This window comes from Bicyclus anynana, chromosome 24, assembly GCF_947172395.1.
Source record: "Bicyclus anynana chromosome 24, ilBicAnyn1.1, whole genome shotgun sequence".
Lineage (NCBI taxonomy): Eukaryota > Metazoa > Arthropoda > Insecta > Lepidoptera > Nymphalidae > Bicyclus > Bicyclus anynana.
Window position 1 is genome coordinate 10695179 of NC_069106.1, and position 19847 is coordinate 10715025.

The 19847-nt window shown below is 36.8% G+C and overlaps 1 protein-coding gene across 3 annotated transcripts; it reads left to right on the forward strand.

The window, feature by feature from the left end:
- Nucleotides 1-946: 946 nt before the first annotated feature.
- LOC112052421 (MICOS complex subunit Mic60) lies at nt 947-19372 on the forward strand. Of its 3 annotated transcripts, XM_024091482.2 has the most exons (19): nt 947-1084; nt 1888-2066; nt 2661-2817; nt 3601-3691; nt 4360-4401; nt 4619-4690; nt 5611-5780; nt 7785-7911; nt 8672-8835; nt 9788-9913; nt 10649-10721; nt 12223-12311; nt 12882-12992; nt 14162-14279; nt 15232-15366; nt 16055-16158; nt 17001-17102; nt 18288-18373; nt 19066-19372. In XM_024091482.2, exons 1-19 carry the CDS (start codon nt 1040-1042, stop codon nt 19241-19243), a joined length of 2169 nt encoding a protein of 722 aa, XP_023947250.2. In that variant the 5' UTR covers nt 947-1039; the 3' UTR covers nt 19244-19372. The 3 variants fall into 3 exon arrangements, with proteins under 3 accessions (XP_023947250.2, XP_023947251.2, XP_023947252.2); XM_024091483.2 differs by lacking the exon at nt 4360-4401; XM_024091484.2 differs by lacking the exons at nt 4360-4401; nt 4619-4690.
- The last annotated feature ends 475 nt before the right edge of the window (nt 19373-19847 follow it).

The following is a 19847-nucleotide window of genomic DNA, read 5'->3' on the forward strand; positions in this document are numbered from 1 at the left end:
GCAAATAACGTAGCTTTCTATTGGTAAAACAATTTTCCAAATCGGTCCAGTAGATCCAGAGATTATCTCCTACAACCACACGAACTTTACCTCTTTATATTATTAGCATAGAAATCTCTATTTCTCTTGGTGATACCACCACTCTCGAAAGACTGGACCGATTTTGCTAAGGGTAGGAGTAAGATAGAGAAGTTACAGGGTAAGGTAGGCTACGGGTAGGGACGCGTAGGGGTAGTGTAGGGGTAGGGTAGGTTTAGGGCCGGGTTTAGGGTATTGGTAGGGTAGGGGTATAGGTAGGGTAGCGGTAGGGTAGAGGTACGGGTAGGATAGGGAAGTGGTAGGGTAGGGATAGGATAGACGTGAGATAGGGGTACGGGTGGGATAGGGGTAGGAAAGGGATAGTGTACGGGGAGGGTAGGGGTAGGATGGGGGTAGGGGTTGGATGGGGGTAGGGGTAAGATGGGGGTAGGGTGTAGGTAAGGTAGGGGTAGGGTAGGGGTAGGTTTGGGGTAGGGTAGGGGTAGGGTGGGGGTAGGGGTAGGGTAGGGTAGGGTAGGGGTATGGTAGATGTAGGGGTTGGGTAGGGTAGGGTTGGGGTAGTGGTAGGGTAGGGGTAGGGTAGGGTAGGGGTAGTAGTAAAGTTGACATCGAAATTTACGCGGACGAAGTCGCGGGCGTCCGCTAGTGATACATATTTCAAAGGCCTGGGAATCGCTAATCGTAAAAACTAATTGCTATTGAAATAAATAGAATGATAAAAACCTTACTATATATGAAGTAGGTTAATTATTTTTAATATACTGTCACCAAAAAGAATAATTTTATTATAGTATTATCGATTAAATCGATTTTTTCATTCATTCCATTTTTTTACTCATCATAATAACGTCAAATCCCTAACGTCACCGTATCCTTCATAACTGAAAAACACTATAGTCTCTGGTAATCTTTCTTCATTTGTCGTCTGTAGTTCTGTACTGTCTTTGCTTTTGACAGCCCAAGTGAAAGAAACAGACAGAAATACAATTCAGTGCCGAAAATGTACAGATTTACGAACCATTTAACAAATCCCAATTTAGTTTTGGTAAGTATAGCTCCTATTTTCCAAATCCTCATCAATTAGTCTTTTTAAACAGTACCTAACTTAGTAGTTGTATCACAACATCAGTTTGTTTATTTCAGATACCGATCATGTTTTTGGCAAAATAATTTTGTTTAAATGTTTTATAGCGTATTTGTTAGGTAAAAGGCTTCAATTTACTATTTTCGCCTATCATTTAAAATGTATAATATTACAAATATTGTTATTGTTGTCGCTTACATAATCCTAAAACGTCATTCTTCTCAATAACCTAGAAAAAATATAGATCGTCAATGACTATTACCAATCAGCTGTGTAATTTAATTAAGGAATGAAATACATATTTTTTTTCCATTCGTCTGCTTGGTTCTCTAATATCTCAAGAATAAAATTAGAAGAAATAATCATAAATCGGATACTTAATTAGGTAGATATTTCAGAGAACAACCTTTTTTGTACTGTGAGCTAGTAGTAGCACAGTACCTTACGATCCTATAAATATAGTGGTGTGTAGGTATAACTTGTCAATCAGGGTATACCTGTCACCTAGATTCTGTTATGAAAAAAAAGCAATTAAATAAAATATTTTTTCTGTTATAAATAATATAAGCTTTATTTTATTATTAGGTTTTTTATAGGTATAACTTTATTTCAGTTCAGTTTGTTTGTTTTTAAGGGGCAGTAAAATTTCCAGTCCTACATTCTATCTTTTTTTTCATTTATTCTTTACAAGTTGTTGTTGACCACAATATCACCTGTTGTAAAGTCATGACAAAGATCATTCTTATCTGTTATTGTTACTCTAGGTACGAAAACAAATAGGTGACGGATCATGTGCCGCACTGATTGTGATGAGGTCGCCGCACCGGCAGTATGCTCAGCAGGAGAGACGTCCACCCAGTGAGAAGCGACCCAAGTCAAAGAAATTCTTTTGGGGGACAGTGGGCGCCACTGTGTTGACTGGTGCAGCTGTTGTCTATGCCAAGTGAGAAGGTTTTTTTTGTTAGCATTTATAAGTGTTTCATAATATATAGCCTCAATACCCCTCAGAGGGTGGTGGTTCATTATAATTATTTATAGGTGTGAAATGACTAGTGATTTATACCCTCATTTTTAATTTGTTTGTTAGTAAACAGTACTCATCAAGAAAGGCTGTAGTATAAATATGGGTAGATAATGATGAAAAAAATTGTGATGTTCGTTATTTTGTGGAGGAAACTAGTGGCATGTAAAGCATGGTTTCATTGGAAATAAAAACGTTTTTTTTATACTGATGCAATTATTAGACGGCCTCCGTGGCACAGTGGTATGCGCAGTGCATTTACAAGACGGAGGTCCTAGATTCGATCCCTGGCTGGGCCGATTGAGATTTTCTTAATTTGGTCCAGGTCTGGCTGGTCCTGCTGACAAAGACATATCGTCAAGCGATTTAAAAAAAGATATATTAAAGATACTTGGCTTAGCAGTTATTTATTCCTTTTTTCATTATTTACATGCTGGGCTCAAAATGGTCAGTCAGTAGGATCCTACTAAAGCAGTTATGGATAATAGTTCTAATAATTATACTAATAAATTTCAGATCAAGCCCCGAAGCTCGGAACTTTCTCGAGTCACATGTCCCGTGGGCCAACGACTTTGTGGCGCTGGTGTACCAGGAAAACACCACATACTGGAAGTTCACAGTCAACCAACTAAGCAAAGCCTCCAACTATGCCTCCAACTTCTTGTTTGGAAAGGTATGTACAATGTACAAGTTAAGAAAAATTCATTCATACTACTGTGGGATTTGTAAATAAATAAACTGAATTTGATGCAGAGTCGTAGAATTTAAGTCAAATCAAACCAAATTTGCAAAGCACTGTCAAAGGTGTGATAATTATTATACTATGTCTACTATACTAAAATTATAAAGAGGTAAAGTGTGTGATATTGTAGGGCGTAATCTCTGGATCAACTGAACCTATTTTGAAAAATCCTTTACAATTTAAGGGGGTATAATTGTTTCTAAATGCACTAAAGTGTGGCAGATGACTTGGAAGGAAAATCAACCATTATATTTTTGTCTATCTGTCTTTTGCTGACCGGGCATCACACCAAAACTACTGAATGAATTCAAATGAAACTTGGCACAATTTGAGACCATTATACAAAGAAGGTTATAGGATTTTTAATATCGCAAAAATAAATTAAAAAGGGGGTGAAATAGAGGTTGAAAGTCTGTATGGAAAGTCCTTCATTTCTCAAGTTACATTTGTAAAAATTACTAACAAAAAAATATTAAACATAATGTAATTCAAGATTTATCCAAAATTATAATCCTAAAGAGTTAAAATGTGGTTAAAGTTTTAAGTTATATTCTATAATATAAAACATGTGAAAATATAATTAGAATAGAATGCCATAAGGGATCTTCTTCTGGGCTTATGGCATGTTGAAAGCTTACCTCCAGTTTCAACTGGTCGTCTGTAGTTGTAATGTATTGAAGGATTTGTAATTATTAACTTTTCTATTTATTACAGGAAGGTGTGTCTCCATTAGACTTCAAACAGAAGTCGGAGCAAAACTTAGAGACAGAAATACCCAAGCTGCCTTCTAGCAAAACATATGAATGTAAGTTGCATTTCCATAAAGAGTCAAAGTCAAAGTCAAGGCCAAACTTCATTTATTTCAATTAGGCTTACAGTGGTATTCATAGACGTTGTATAATTCACCCGCTGAGTATCAAATTCTCAAACAAATACAGGTTAAATTCAACACACAGCGGCTGAATGACCCCCTGGGGGTGCCCCTACAATGTCTAATTTCATTGTTAGTTTAAAGCACATACATACTATCCTGTTGTTAACTCAGGATCATTATAACACTCATGTTACTCGAGCTTATATATATTGTTAATAACAAGTATTTTACAGTCAAGTGAAGCAGTGGGCTGTGGGTTCAATTCCCAGAGTGGCAAAATGTTCATGTTCATGTCAAATTCATAAACTGTTATATTTTTCATAATATGTGTAATGTAATGTATTATTTATTTGTGTGTAACTAAGTTGACAACTATACTGACAATGCTAAATTAATTTATTTTGCTATTTTCATCTTAAAGATGCTTTTATTTCAAAATGAATGGATGGCATTGTTGCTTAAATTCGTGAAATATAAGTAAATAGCAAAATAAATCAATTATTCACTAGTAATAATAAACTTTCACAAACCAACACCTGCTTCATGTGACAATTTCACTATTTATTCATTTCATATAATCAATATTCTTTTTCATGCAGCATCAGATAAAAAATCTTATCAGGACAAAACTGACAAAAAAGGTATCTAGTAAAAAAACATTGGTTTTTTTTATTACTTTGCATGTAATTCAGTTTTGTGTGGTTACATATCCCACAGGAAACCTGGCCTGTATGTCACATCTATAGTATAAAATAATCATTGTATTTAAACGATATTTAATGAGTACCAAATGAATACGCTAACTTACATCAACTAAAACAATAACAGCCACATCATATGGTCATATTTGTGTAACAGTACCGCCGCCGCAACTAGAGCCATTGTATGTCGAACAGAAGAAACTGGAGACACCCGAAGTGGAAACGCCAGGTCGGTTAGCGTTCTTTATTTGCTAATTGTTGTACTGATTCGTCATTATCAATAACAAACCTCAGTCGACTCATTGCTCAGTACGAGTCTCCTCTCAGAATGTCCACCAAGCTGGCCCAAAGGGTGTTGGCAGACTTCACACACGTAGAGAATAGAGTAGTTGACTTATATCAAATTTAATATAAACAATATTAATTTCGTGTAGTAAATGGAATAAGGGTTGATATCAATGAATAAAAGTTAAAGATTTATTTTAAACCTTAATTTAAATATCACGTATTTTTACAAATATTCCAAACGTCAAAAATACTATTTTGTGACGTCACTAACACACTTGATGTACTGAACGTCGAACTAATTGTTACTAATATTTTTGTCAAACGCTCCGTTTGTATGGGATTTACTGTAGTGACGTCATGAAACAGTAGAAATATAGACTGTCATGGCCGACAGTCGTTTTGGCTCGTATTGTCAAAAACATATTTAAAAAGTAATATTTTCATGTAATTTCTTCTTAAAAAAATATAAAAAAAAAATTTCAGTTTAGTAGAATGATAATGAATTATTTAATACCATTTAAAAAAAAGTGTCAACTATACTAATAAGAAAATTCTCTGGTATGCAGGTTTCCTCACAATTTGTACCTTCACCGTCTGAGACACGTGATATTTAATTTCTTAAAATGCACACAACTGAAAAGTTGGAGGTGCATGCCCCGGACCAGATTTGAACCCCAATCTCCAGAATCGGAAGCAGAGATCATATCCACTGGGCTATCATGGCTATTATATTAACCTTCAACTATTGGTGGAAACCGCATGAAAACCTGTTCAGCAGTCTCCGACTATTGCGAACAGACAGACAGACGTTCAGTACTTTTTTATAATATGTATAGTTGATGTATTCTTTTTTTTTCACAGCCACAGTAATACAGACAGAGAAGTGCGAACCTCAATCGCCGCCAGTCATCAAAATAACCAAAGACATGGTAGAGCTGGAGCAAGACATGCACGAGAACACTAAAATAGCCATAGACAACTACAAGAAGGCCCTGCAACATTGCGCGGACTATAACAGGGCGTTGTATAAGGTGATCAATTTATTCACTTTGTCCGTGTGGAATTCAGTTTTTCACAAATACCTCGGGAACCATGGATTTTTCTGGGATACAATAATAAATTTCAGCTAATTTCAGTTCAGTAGTCGAGGCGCAAAAGAGTAACAAACATTCATACCATCAAAATCATCACTTTTCGCAAATCTCGGAAACGGGATTTTTTTGGGATAAAAAGTAGCCTGTGTTAATACAGAGTAAAATTTATTTCCATTCCAAATTTCAGCCAAATCGCTTCAGTAGCGTTAAAGAGTAACAAACATTCAAACATCCATACAAACTTTCGCGTTTATAATATTTAGTATAGATAATATTTATAAACAAATCGTCTCGTTGGAGTTGTAGAATCAAAAATATTCTGGCAGAATGAAATTTTAAAAATAAAATAATTCAGCCATAGACAAGCCGTCGCTCGTTACTTTATTAATGTGAAATTAAGTTTTACATAATCTTTGGGAACCATGGATTTTTCTGAGATAAATTTGCTTTTTTGTTCCTCAATAACCTCTTCTATATTCTTGTTAAAGTCCCATTAAAATCGGTGCAACCGTTCTAAATATTAGCCCTGATAAACAGAAAAAAATAAAAAGTTCAATAAAATTTAAAAACTCAAATATTGAGCAAGGCGCAATTGCGCTAAAAATCTGTAAAATATTTTGTGTAGGAACACAGAGTAAAGGTCATAAAGAGTGAGTCTTTACAAGCAGCGTGGTGAAGCCTGTGAAACCCATAGTCCATCTTATTTCTTTAGTTCCTGTGAACAGTTTTAAAAACAATTATTATAAATGTATGGCTAAGGTAAGTATAACTTGTGTTTTTGTTGTTTCGTAGTCGTTCGATAGATGGCGCTTTGTTGAATTGCGCTTACGTTTTGCGTTTGCCAGAACATAATACGAACGACTTTGAGCGTGATAAGGTACTAAATAGAGATGTCATTCTTTGATATGCGTTAAGCATAATGGTAATTTTGTAGTTCGTACCCTTTTTCGTGTACGACGAGAAGAGACAATAGAATAATAAATATTCTAATGTTAAAATTTAAATTCAAATTCAAAAAATTCATTTATTTCAATTAGCCTCAGTTTACAAGCATTTTTGAAAGGTCAGGTTTATGTCATAATTTAATTTAAAATTTGGATTTTGGTTCGGATTCAGATTTCAGAATTCGGTTCCGTTCGGTTCTACTAATTACTATTACTAAGTTTCGGACAAAATGATGTACGAGTATGACTAAATTAGTAGCAAATGTGCTCTACTTTATGCCTTTTTTTCATTATAATGAAATAATTGTCTTAAGAATTATTATCTTATGCTATTCTCTCGCCAAACCGTACAAGCAGTGTGTTATACTGTTGTATTTGGTTGCTCTATAATGACAGATCTTTGTGATAATGACAGTAAACGTGTTGCCTCACAGCAAATTTATTAGTTAAATTTTTATTAATTTCTACTTTTTATGTCGCACTTTATTAATTTAAAGCAGAGGTAACTATCTTTTCTCATAGATCACTTTCTAATTTAACTGGTTCCGGGGGATCCCTGCTAATTTTCTACCCAAAATTCACCAAAAAATGTTATCAGATTCAACTATGGAAATTTTCGTTGCAGCTGAATCAACAGCCACCACAAAATAACAGGTTTAAAAAATAGTGAGAATTGATTACTTAGTTAAATAATTAATTGATTGTGCTGTGAGTGGATGACAAATAGTTAAATTGTCCAAGGAAAAGTTATTTCCGCCAACTTTATCCAGAGCAAAAGGAATAAATTTTCAAATACTTTTATTTAGAAAACTCCCCATTCGGTGTGAAACCAGATAAATTTTCGTGTACCCCCGCTTACAAATCGTGAACCCCCATTTTTATGTCAAGTCAACGTAAACCCCCGCTGCGTCTTCTGTAGACCCCTGGGGTCCACCTAGACCACTTTTGGAATCGATGATTTAAAGTATTACTATGAATATAATATGATTGTGAGCAGATAGTGGAGTCGTCACTGGGCGATCTGGACAAGAAGCACTTCGCGGCGCTGCAAGGCGCGCGCAACGAGCGCGACAACACGCTCGCGAAGGCCAAGGACGCGTCTACCAAGGCCAAGTGTGCCATCGGTGAGTACAACACTTATCTATATCTATATTAATATTATAGACAGGAAAAATTTGCTTGTTTGTTTGTTTGTTTGCATTGAATATGCTCTGAAACTACTGAACCGATTTGACAAATTGATTTGACTGCTATAGTGTGACGTAACGAGTAGCAGCGACAGTTATTGTACCATTATTTTGTGGTAGAGGAAACACCTCGAGCAGGTCCCAGGACTTGTGACCTTGGGAGTAGGTTTAAAGGATCCTTTCCGATTGCAAAAACACTCACCTTCCCTGCCCGACATGTTCCCCATGCCCACACTTAACATTATCAATAATTACGATACAAAATATTGTTGCATAAAATCACAAGCGCGACTGGTAGCGTGACGGTGTCTACGCTGTCTAACAAACAACTGAGCTCAAGTGATCAAATACCCTCTTATTTATACCAACACTGATACCTCCCCTCTACAGTACCATAACCCGAACCGTGATAGCCCAGTGTATATGAACTTTGCCTTCGATTCCAAAGGGTTCGAATTCAGTCCATGCACCTCAAACTCTTCAGTTATGTGCGTTTTAAGAAATTAAACATCACGTGTCTCAAATGCTGAAGGAAAAACATCCTGAGGAAACCTGCATACCAGAGAATTCTCTTAATTCTCTGCGTGTTTGAAATTTGCCAATCCGCCAGCCAGCGTGGTGGAGCCATTCTGAGAGGAAACTCGTGTTCGAGTGAGCCGAATATCGGTTAATAATGATGACTCCATATCGTGGGCAGATACCCTGGACCGCATGATCAAGGCGGGCGTGCAAGCGCCGCCCGAGAGCATAGCCGCCACCAGCCGGTACATCAAGCAGTTCCGCAGCGACCTGTCCACTGTGGAGCAAGACTACAGGGACTGTTCGGCCAAGGCCGTGCTCAGCGACAGGTACTGGAGCAAGGTACGTGCTCGACCAAGGCCGTGCTCAGCGACAGGTATTGGTTACCCAAAAAGTAAAGCGGGATCTTGTTACTAAGACTCCGCTAGCCGTCCGTCCGTCCATCACCAGACTGTACCTCATTAATCGTGAGTTTAAATTTTCACAGATTATGTATTTCTGTTGACACTATAAAAAAAGTACATTGTCAAACTCAAGTACAAGGTCAAACTCAATAAACTTGCTCATTCTAAAGTAGTCTCTATTACATTCAAAATAAGGTTTTAAGTCGATTGGGGAGTAGACGCTTAGACGTCGCGTGGTGCGTACGTGACAATCGTCATGAAGTAAGCGCAGCCACAGGCGCGACGTCATAGCGTCGAGCTGTGATGAAGGAGTTAAATAAAATAAAATAGTTTAAAAAACTAAAAACACGCTTTCAGCACGCACTAAAAATAACAAATATTGGATTTAAGTCACGTGACCGTTTTTTCGTATTCCTAACAGCAAACCCTTTCATTTGATATCCATATCATCGGGGTGGATTTCAAACAACCAGTCTGCCATCTTGGGGAGGCCTTCTTTTTGTTAGCTAGCCATGTATTGTCATCAAAACTCGGAGCGTGTGCAAAATTTCATCCTACACGAAGACCGGGAAGGGTCAAATTAAGTATCCAAGATTTTCTTATATACATAGTTAGTTTCAAGTGAAATTAATAGAAGAGTGTTAAAAATAGAATAAAATAAATACTCAAGGGGGCTCTCATCCAACAAACGTGATTTCAAGTGCAACGGAACCCTTTATACTTGAGTCCGACTCACTCTTGACCAGTTCATATTTATTTTGTTTAAAAATGCGTTGCGTAATTTAATAGATCAAAGTGTAGCAACTTTGTTTTATACTACTTAAAGATTATCGTGTAAAGGCGGTCTTATCGCTAAACGTGTCGCTTGAAGACAACTCTGTGATCGCCAGGTGGACCAGGCCCGCCAGACGTACAAGGAAGAGCTGCAGATGCTGTTCCCAGGCCTGGACCTCAGCGCGCGCCAGCTGGAGCTCAAGGGAGACACGGACCTTCTGCTGATTTACACCATTAAACAGGTCACTTTTGGTTTTAAATACTTTTCAAAACAAGCCCCTAAGATTGAGGTGATTACAAAAATAAGAAAACTAATGTCGAACAAAGGTTATGATTCACAACATTTGTCAGGACAACTTAATTAACTAATCAAACTAACCAAAATAAAACCCTAGAATGGCAGAGAATGACCTTGAGTGAAGTCACGTCAAGTCACAAGTCGTTCCCGCCAACCGATCGCTACACCTCTCTAACTCCCTACTCTTAACGGAACCAAGTCGCGCCATCTGACGTCATATCTCAGACTACTATTTCTTACAGGACAATCACTAAAATAATATCCAAAGAGATCTTAATGTTAAGACAATCAGACAAATAAAACAATGCTACATATCTTATATCAGGAACGACTAGCGATGCATGGCGCAGTGGTATATGCAGTGGATTTTCTTAATTGGTCCAGATCTGGCTGATGGGAGGTTTTGGCCGTGGCTAATTATCATCTTAACGGCAAAGACGTACCGCCAAGCAATTTAGCGTTCCGGTACGATGTTCGAAAAACCGAAAAGGGCTGTGGATTTTTATCCTCCTCCTAACAAGTTAGCACGCTTCCATCTTACATTGCATCGTCACTTACCATGAGATTGTAGTCAAGGGAATAATAAAAAGAAATATTATTTTTCGGGTAATAATAAAATGGATGTTGAATATAAAAGCTGGATTCTTAAAATTAACAAGTTAATATTAAAAAATTTCAGATTCAATTTTTACAAAACGAAATTGCAGAACTGCAGACAATAAGAGATTTGAAAATTGCCCGAGCTATCGAATGTAAGTGCATTTATTTTTTCCCTAGTGTGATAAAAACAGAGCATTTAAGCATTTCTATATTATCCACACAAATTATGTTACATTATCATTATCATATTACCTACTGATCAGTTTGAAGGCGGTACTAAACCGGTGTCGTATTAATTTAAGCCGTTTCTGAAAGAACTACATAAAATAAAAGAATACTAATAAACCTAAATCTTTATGATATTCATAATTAATGCTTGAATGATCATTGAATCATCGGATAAGCACCGCCTTCAATCTGATCAGTAGGTAATATGATAATGATAATGTAACATTATGTGAAGTTATTTTTTCGCTTTTTAGTTAAGTCGGTACGTTTTATGTTTTTGAAGTCAGTTGCATTTTTTTATTCAATTTTTCATGTATGTAACAAATAAACTCGAAAATTGTTGGACCTATTTGAATTTTTTTTTCATCAATATAAAGCGGAAGGAAAGGTATTTCTACGTAAAACATGGTGATTGTATGACTGACCTTTTCAAGATTAGAGTAGGAGTCCCTCAGGGCAGCATTACGGGCCCCTTACTGTATCTGATTTACACCTATGATCTACCGAATGATAATGTAGTCACCGGCACATATGCTGACGACACAGCCATTTTAGCAGCTGATACAACTTCATCTGGAAGGAAACTCCAAGGAACTTTGAACTGTCTATCGAAATGGTTGAAGGACTTTAGAATAAAAGCAAACGAATCAAAGTCCGTACATGCGACTTTCACACTAAGGCGCGATACATGTCCCGAAGTGGAATTCAATCAAGTTAAGATCCCTCAGTTAGAGAATGTAAAAGTAAGGTGACTTTTCAATTTTCACGAGCAACATACATTCGATTATCGATGTTTTGTTGTTGTTGTGTTGCACACATCTCCCGAAGTTATGTTCAGAGTTTCAAATTTATAGCATTCTTAGTTTGTTTTTGACAGATAAAAAAGTAAGAGGTATTCTGTAGTGCTCGGCGATTTTTTATTATTATAAAAAAGTGGAGCAAAGAATGTCAATCAAATTTTGTGTGAAAAATTGAATCAAGTACTCAAAAACTTTTGAAATGTTGACAATGGCGTATGGTAAGTCTGCTTTGAGTAAAACAAATGTTGAATGTTGTATCCAGGAGAGCCAAGACACAAAAAAATTTGCATCGCCACAGGAGTTCAAGGCAAGGCCAAAAAGTGCATTTCAGAAGTGCTTTGAAGATTGGAAAAAGCGTTGGTACAAGTGCATAATATCCGAGGGGGATTACTTTGAAGGGGACAATATAAATTTTGATGAATAAATAAATATTTTTGCATAAAAATATAAATTCACTTTACTTTTTGAACAAGATAGGACAGACGGCTAACTTGGACGCAATACATCTTCAGAATAAGAAAAGCCCTTGGCCAACAAGTGAGAAAGATGTATTGGCTATTGAATCGAAAGTCCCAACTATCTTTTATTATTTTGTTATATAAATATTTTATTATTTTGTTTCAAGGTCACGATGAGAAAGCCATCATCGAAGCAAAAGTTGAGGACACTATCAACAGGGAAAGACTAGAGAAGGAAAAAGAATATCATAAGAAGGTACTCGAATTAGTTAATGATCCTATATTTTGTAATTTGGCTCAGCAGGCCAATTCACTAACTTTGAGTTATGTATGTTAGTGTACATAATTATACGTTTACAAACTAGCTATTTAAGGATTTCTATATAAGGATTTCTAATAAAACTTAATTTAAAAATCATGTATTTTTTAAACGTCAATAACGCGGTCGTCCATTTTGTGACGTCACAATGTTACTTGATGTCATTAAAGGAATAAACGTCCAAACTAATTGTTATCTAATAATTTTGTCAAACACTGCGTTTGGTTAAGGTTTACTGTTAACGTGACGTCATGAAACAGTTAAAATATAGACCAACATGTCGGAGAGTGTTTTGGCTCGTATTGTCAAAAAATATTTAAAAATTTATATTTTTATTTGGTTATTTTTATTAAGTCTCCAAAAAATACATTTTTTTTTTCAATAATTTAAGACCATTTAATAAAAATGTCGACTAGCATATTATTATGAAATCGTTCTATGTAACTACTTACTTGGAAAAATGTTATCTTTTTTAATAAAAGTTTTTTTTAATGATGTGTGCTTCAGAGTTTGGAGATCCAAGCGGAGGCGAACAGGAAGCTGAAGGAGCAGCTGAAGAAACAGTTCGAGATACAACAAGAAGTGTTACAGGAGAGACTCGCTAGGAAGGAGAAAGAGGTATAGTCCGGGATCCGTGAAACATTTTGCACAACTGATTACTATAAAGTTAATTTTTCGTGACTAGCTTCATTTCAATGAGACGATCAACTCTTTTATTTACGATAATTCTTGATTCTGGTAGCTAACTGAGTTACCAGGTAATCCTTACATTAAATGTGTCATTTTTGTGTGAACTATAAACATAAACGCACAAATAACAAAAATATTAGTAATTTTGTTTGAACGCCCATACAAACTAATGATCATTATATTATGACCTACGACCTCAGACCAATTATAGAAGGACCTGTATCGCACTCACAGTCACGAACAAAATTGTCTGTCATTTTCTGAGGAAAACGAGCTTAGATTTGGTATATATCTTATACTAAACTAGAAGTTTTTGCCCGGTTTTTTACACAATTCAATTACACGAGAAGGTATTTTTACGGAGCTCTTTAACCGACGAACACGATTACAACTATTTAACATCGATTCTATAGAGACAGTTTTTAAAATCGCATTAGATCGTTGATCATATACTTTGACAGAAAAGTAACATCTAGCGAGGCAGGTCCTATACAATAATTGGTCTGAGCCTACAACGTAAAATCGTACCATTTTGTATGGGGCGATTTAAATCCTTGTAGCTCTGAAAATAATGATCGCATATACTCTGTTACTTTTACAAAATTGCTTTACTATTAGCATACTCCAAATTTAACACATCCCCGATATCAACGCTGATTGTAGATCTAGACGCCCAAAAAACGTCCTTTACGATCCTGACGATGACATAACGAACGACAATGCTTCCCAGGCAACACAAACACAAGCTACACAGCGTCTTCGCCGGCGCAGACGAGGTCCCCGATATCTGACGTCACCCAGACGTGGGCTTTTTAACTCACGATCTCGGGGGCGCCCGGACTGATACACTCAGGCCAAAACACCCTTCCCGAACGGCCTTCTAAGTCGAGGCCCGAGTCTCAGAGGAGACGCCCTTAGAGAGTCGTTCCGCCCACCACTTTCTTCTGCCTTCGGGCCCCATCAGGCGATGCTTCTGCGCTCGCCCAAACCCCCCGGTGACGCCGCTGAGGTCCCATAAGGAGCCTACGGCAATTACACAATCAGAAAAAAATTTAACAATTAAATAAAACTGTCATCATCCTTATTGTATTGTGCAGGTGCTGGGCCGGTTCAGTCGCTCGGTGTCGGAGCAGGTGGAGAGAGAGCGCGTGACGTTCAAGAAGGAGCTCGCCGCCATGGCGGGCAAGCTGCAGGCCATCGAACAGACGCTCAAACGTTGGTACATTCATACATCTTAATGATCATCATTATCATCATTATCATCATTATCATCATTATCATCATTATCATCATCATCATCATCATTAAAATCAAATTCGTATATTTGAAGTAGACTTTACTCAGTTCGCTCAGTACGAAAAATAAGCTTTTACTGTTAATAATTGTAATTGTCGTCCATCTTGTGACGTCACTAACACACTTGATGTACTAAACGTCAAACTAATTAATAACTAATATTTTTGTCGTACGCTCCATTTGACGTCATGACTATTGAAATATAGACCATCATGGCCGACAGCGTTTTGGCATTTCATTTGCATTGTCAAAAAAAATATTTAAAAATTTCAATTTTCATGTAATCATGTCTCAAAAAAAAATATACGGTCGAATTGAGTAACTTCCTCCTTTGATGAATTAAGATATTTTTTTTCAATCTAGTAGAGTACGATATTGACCAGTGTTAATTAGCCTATTGGCTTTACTTACCTGCGAGTATAGCATGGACTAACAAACTTTCAACATTCCTAAAATGAAGTATGCAGGCTGTCGCAGACTCTTAATCCATGGTTGCATCATCACATCAACATCATATCAACCGATGGACGTCCACTGCAGGACATAGGCCTTTTGTAGGGACTTCCAAACATAACGATACCGAGGCACCTGCATCCAGCGAATCCCTGCGACTCGCTCGATGTCGTCAGTCCACCTTGACTACTAGACTAGCCGACGCCCTGCGGTTTTACCCGTATATTTCCCGTTCATAAGAATACAGGGATAAAATAAACCTATGACACTCACAAACAACGTAGCTTTCTAGTGGTAAAAGAATTTTCAAAATCGGTTCAATAGATTTAGAGATAGTCCCCCCTACAATACCACAAACTTTACCTCTTGATAACAGTATGGATAATTGATAGCCACAATTGAAATGTTTGTGTAACAGAGAGAGCGAAAGCGGAGGCCGAGGCGCGTCGCTCGCAGTCCCTGTGGGCCGCCGCGGAAGCCCTACACGCCGCCACCAGACGGACGTGCGAAGAAACCAAACTCGACAACGAGATCAAAGCTCTGGAAGCGGCCGGTGAGTTGGCTATTTGAACACCGTCACGCTGCCAGTCGCGACTGTTATTTTGTGTTCATCATAAATTGTTGTGTGGGCATGGATAAATGTCGGGCAGGGGACAAGTCCTGGGACCTGTTCGAGGTGTTTCCTCTACCACAAGATGATGGTACAATCACATGTTGCTACCCATCACGTTATAATATGTTTTAACCTTAGAGTATATTATGTTAGGCGGTTTATTTGATAGGTTGGTAAAAATAAAAAATAAAACAGCATTACAATGACAGTTGACGGAATAAATACGCTAATAATGTCGTAAAACAATTTTTTGAAAATTATCTTTTTAGTGTACCTCACCTGCATGTAATGTAGGGATGAAATGGGTTAAATTTTTTTTTGTAAAGTTTTTAGTGACGTCCTCAACATTCTCAGTTTCATATGAATTTATTATAAAACACGGCTAAAACTCTCATGATTGCGACTCGCGTTGCCGTGTCGCAGTTTGGATCGTGTCGCGTTGCAAGAACCAGCTCATGACTAAGGGCCTTCGAAACTAGTCGGGTATACTCCGACGTTGCATCTCGTGAGTTCTAGCCGTGTTTAAATTTCGATAGTTTAAATTCTAAAATTATCAGTTTTGGAAAATCAAGTTCAATCAAAGTCAAATTATTAACCCAATTGTTTTAAATAAGGACATTGTTTTCAGGTAAAGACGACAAATTGGTACAGACAGTATTAAAAGGCATCACTCCAGAAGTACGCGAGAAGGGAATCCTCACTGAGAAGACATTGAGAGATAAATTCGATACGGTAAATATGTATTTTCTATTGAATAAACTGTGCGTATTGCTAGTGATAGCTCTACTCGTATGGTTCTACTCGTATGTTATCTGGCGATAACATGCAACCAACGAAAATAATCTCTTGAAGAATAGAGAAAAGTCAACCATTTACAACGCTATCGGAAATACCGCTATATCTTTCATTGCTTTGGGACAAAAGGGATAGAACTGGGACTACTATGCTGCCATTGGTGCCAAAATTTTGTCTTTTTCTCTGCACAAGATATGTCTTTAGTCGTATGTTAGCATCACTGGTCGCCATTTATGAGCCTCATAAGAAGGCTCAGAGTCACTCAGCGGGTGATAGAACGAGCAATGTTAGGAGTATCTCTGCGTGATCGAATCAACTGAAAACTGTCCACATCTCTTGTTGTGTAATTTTTATGGGTTGCTTAAGCGGGGAGAGTGACTTGAGTAGAAAAGTTAACTGACAAGGGACCCTTTAACCCTACACACAACGTTCACAAGTGCGTGATTCCACTCAATGTTATTCTCTGCCATATTTTGGTCACAGTTTGATTTATTAATTAAGTTGTATTGACAAAAATGTTGTGAATCATAACCTTTGTTCGACATTGGTGTCCTTATTTTTGTACCCCACTTCTGAGTCTGCTAAAAACAGAATATAGAAAAGAATCAGGCGATACGCCAATTCATAATGATTAGTAACGTTAGTTAACTATAAATTAGTAACGTTCATATGCAAAACAGCTTATGAATCGGAACGTAATTAAGTCAACCGTACCCTGGTTATCGAGATATCGTGATGAGTGACTTTTCGCTAAATAAAAAAAATTGTTCTGTTGTCAGTTGGAGAAGTCGGCAGCGAAAGTGGCTTTGATCGGCCGCGAGGGTGCCACGCTCCCCCTGTACTTCCTGTCGTGGCTACAATCTAAACTGCTCTTCCAGAAGGTCAGTATCGTGTGGGGAAAATGCAACGATATCTTCTACTAGAGATAGGGCACTGGCGCATCAAAACTGAGGCGGACAATGTGCATAATTGTCTGAAAGAGATGGTCCATTTCTTTTTTTTTGTACCCTGTATCATTAAAATTTATAAAATAGAAGGATTTTATTAAAATCTAAATAACTTCTGTATAAATCTAACTAAATAAAATGAAATAAATCAAATGAATACCTAAGTTTTTGAGTTATACCAAGATGGCGCCCTTAAAGCAACTATGACACGACAGTTGACAAACAATTGAGCAAACGTCAAATCGACTACTGCATTGAAAACGTCACCAATCCGCCATTATTACCCCTATTAGTGTTGCATTTATTGGGAGAGAATGAATATTATTTCGAAAGAATTAAAGTAAATTCGTAAATTTTTATAACCAAAAATAGTTAAAAATTATATTTTCTTTTATTTTCGCCAGGGTACAATGACTGATCCTGGGCTCCATACAAGTTTGGACCATCTCCTTTCATTTGGTTGCTTAATAAACAGTGAAAACAATTTGAACATATAATACCTCAATATTCTCTACAATGTCAAGTTGTGTGTTTAGGAAGTGTAAAAAATATATATACATGAATATATAATGTGAGTTAACACAAAAATGTGCATGTGTGCGCTCAGTGGAGTCGCTAAATTCGTATCACTTTTTACGGTGATTTTTCAGGCACGTAACATATCTATAGTATAAAAGAATCATTGGGAAAATGGGATATAATTGTCATATACATTTAGCCTTTATTTATTTCATACAAATTAGTAATACAATTTTTTTTTTTTTATAGCTCCACCGTATTGGCAGCGTGACGGTGATCACGCTGCTTAACAAAAAATTGGACTGGAGTCGTCAAATACCCTCTTACTTATACTATCACAGTCGTAACAACTTTATACAAATACCCCCTTTTTATTATAATGTGAATAATTAATGTTAATACCACCCGTGCTCTAGGACAATTGGACATATTTACAAGATTTAGAAATTTTCTTTAAAAGTAAGGCTGCTAACATGAAGGAAAGGCTTATTTCATTTTCATGTCTGCAGCAATATTTTCTAAAGATCTTTGTATAACTCAAAATATTCACTTCAGCCTTGATTTTGTAGATTACACTAATTATTATTAATTATTTTTCAGTTGGCCGAAATCCCTAAGGACGAACTAGACAATAAGCCGATAGACTTTTCCAAATTGGACACCTTTGATATTATTCAAAGGGCTAGGTAAGGCTTTTGATTTTGTTGACATATGACCAAGCAGATTGTGTACCTAATGGTAAACCGTATTACTCCCTATCAATAAATCAATTAAAAATGCAAACAAACAAACAAACAAACAAACAATAAAATTTTTCCTCATATAAGTATAGACAAGTTAGCCCTTGACTGCCATTTCACCTGATGTTAAGTGTTGATGCAGCCTAAGATGGAAGTGGTCACACTTGGAAGTCATTCATCATCATTAACAACCCATACTTGGCTCACTGTCGAACACGAGTCTCATCTCAGAGAGGGGTTAGATCAATAATCCACACGCAGAGAATTCGGAAAATTCTCAGGTATGCAGGTTTCCTCACGATGTTTTTCCTTCACCGTATGAGACACGTGATATTTAACTCCTTATCTACCCTATTTGTATTTAAGATTTAACTACAATAACCTCAATTGATATTATATGTAACAAATTATATACTAATAATAATCAATAATTTGTTACATATAAAAAATACTTCATCTTATTTTTTTAATTTTAGTGAACACTTTTTAAAATATTTAAAAACATAAGACGCCATTTTTCTTGAATATTGAAAATTGCTGCGACGCTTTGAGTCGTACTGACTCGAGAATGTATTCGTTTTTGAATTTGTATTCTGAATGGTTGCATTCTTTAATCTGTGGCAACCCATATTTTTTAGATACCACATGGACCACGGTAACCTGTCGATAGCGTTACGGTACGTGAACCTCCTGCAAGGCGCGCCCAGAGCGGTGGCGAAGCCCTGGTCGGACGCCGCGCGGCGCCATCTTGAAATCAAACAGGCCGCCGAGGCTGTCATGGCGCACGCTTCCGTATCCGGTCTATTGTATCTCTAGTCTGACGTTTCCGGAACACAACCGGGTATTTATTGTCACATGATGTGAGGGTCATCTGTAGCTTGTTTGTTTTTGAACGAAAACTGTCAAATTTGAAAAAATAGTAAACGTCCGTTGGAATGTATAAAATTATTGTTTTTATTTGCGACACAATTGATAATGACCGAAATGTTAAAATTATCGTTAAATCTGTGTAAGGTAAAACCGTAGACAGAGTATAAATAGACAGATGATTAGTGCTCTGTCAAAACTATTTGATCATGATCAAACGTGTTCATACAAACTGCGTTGTGTGTGTTGTAAGGAAACAGGATATATTTATTGGTGTTAAATATTTTAACTCGTCCTCAAAAAACGACAGACAATTTTGTTGGTAAATTTCAGTGCAATACAAGTCCAATAAAATGCAATAATTGGTCTGAGACATGTCAGTCAAAAGACATTAGATTTTTTCGATTCTTCACATCACAATACGCTACACTGAACCGTTTGAAATTAGTCAGCTGTGTGTCAAACAGACCTTAAGGTCTGCAAAAACCACCTGTTATTTTAGAGAAAGAATGAAAATACACGTTTTTGTACACCACAAAGAACATACAAAAAA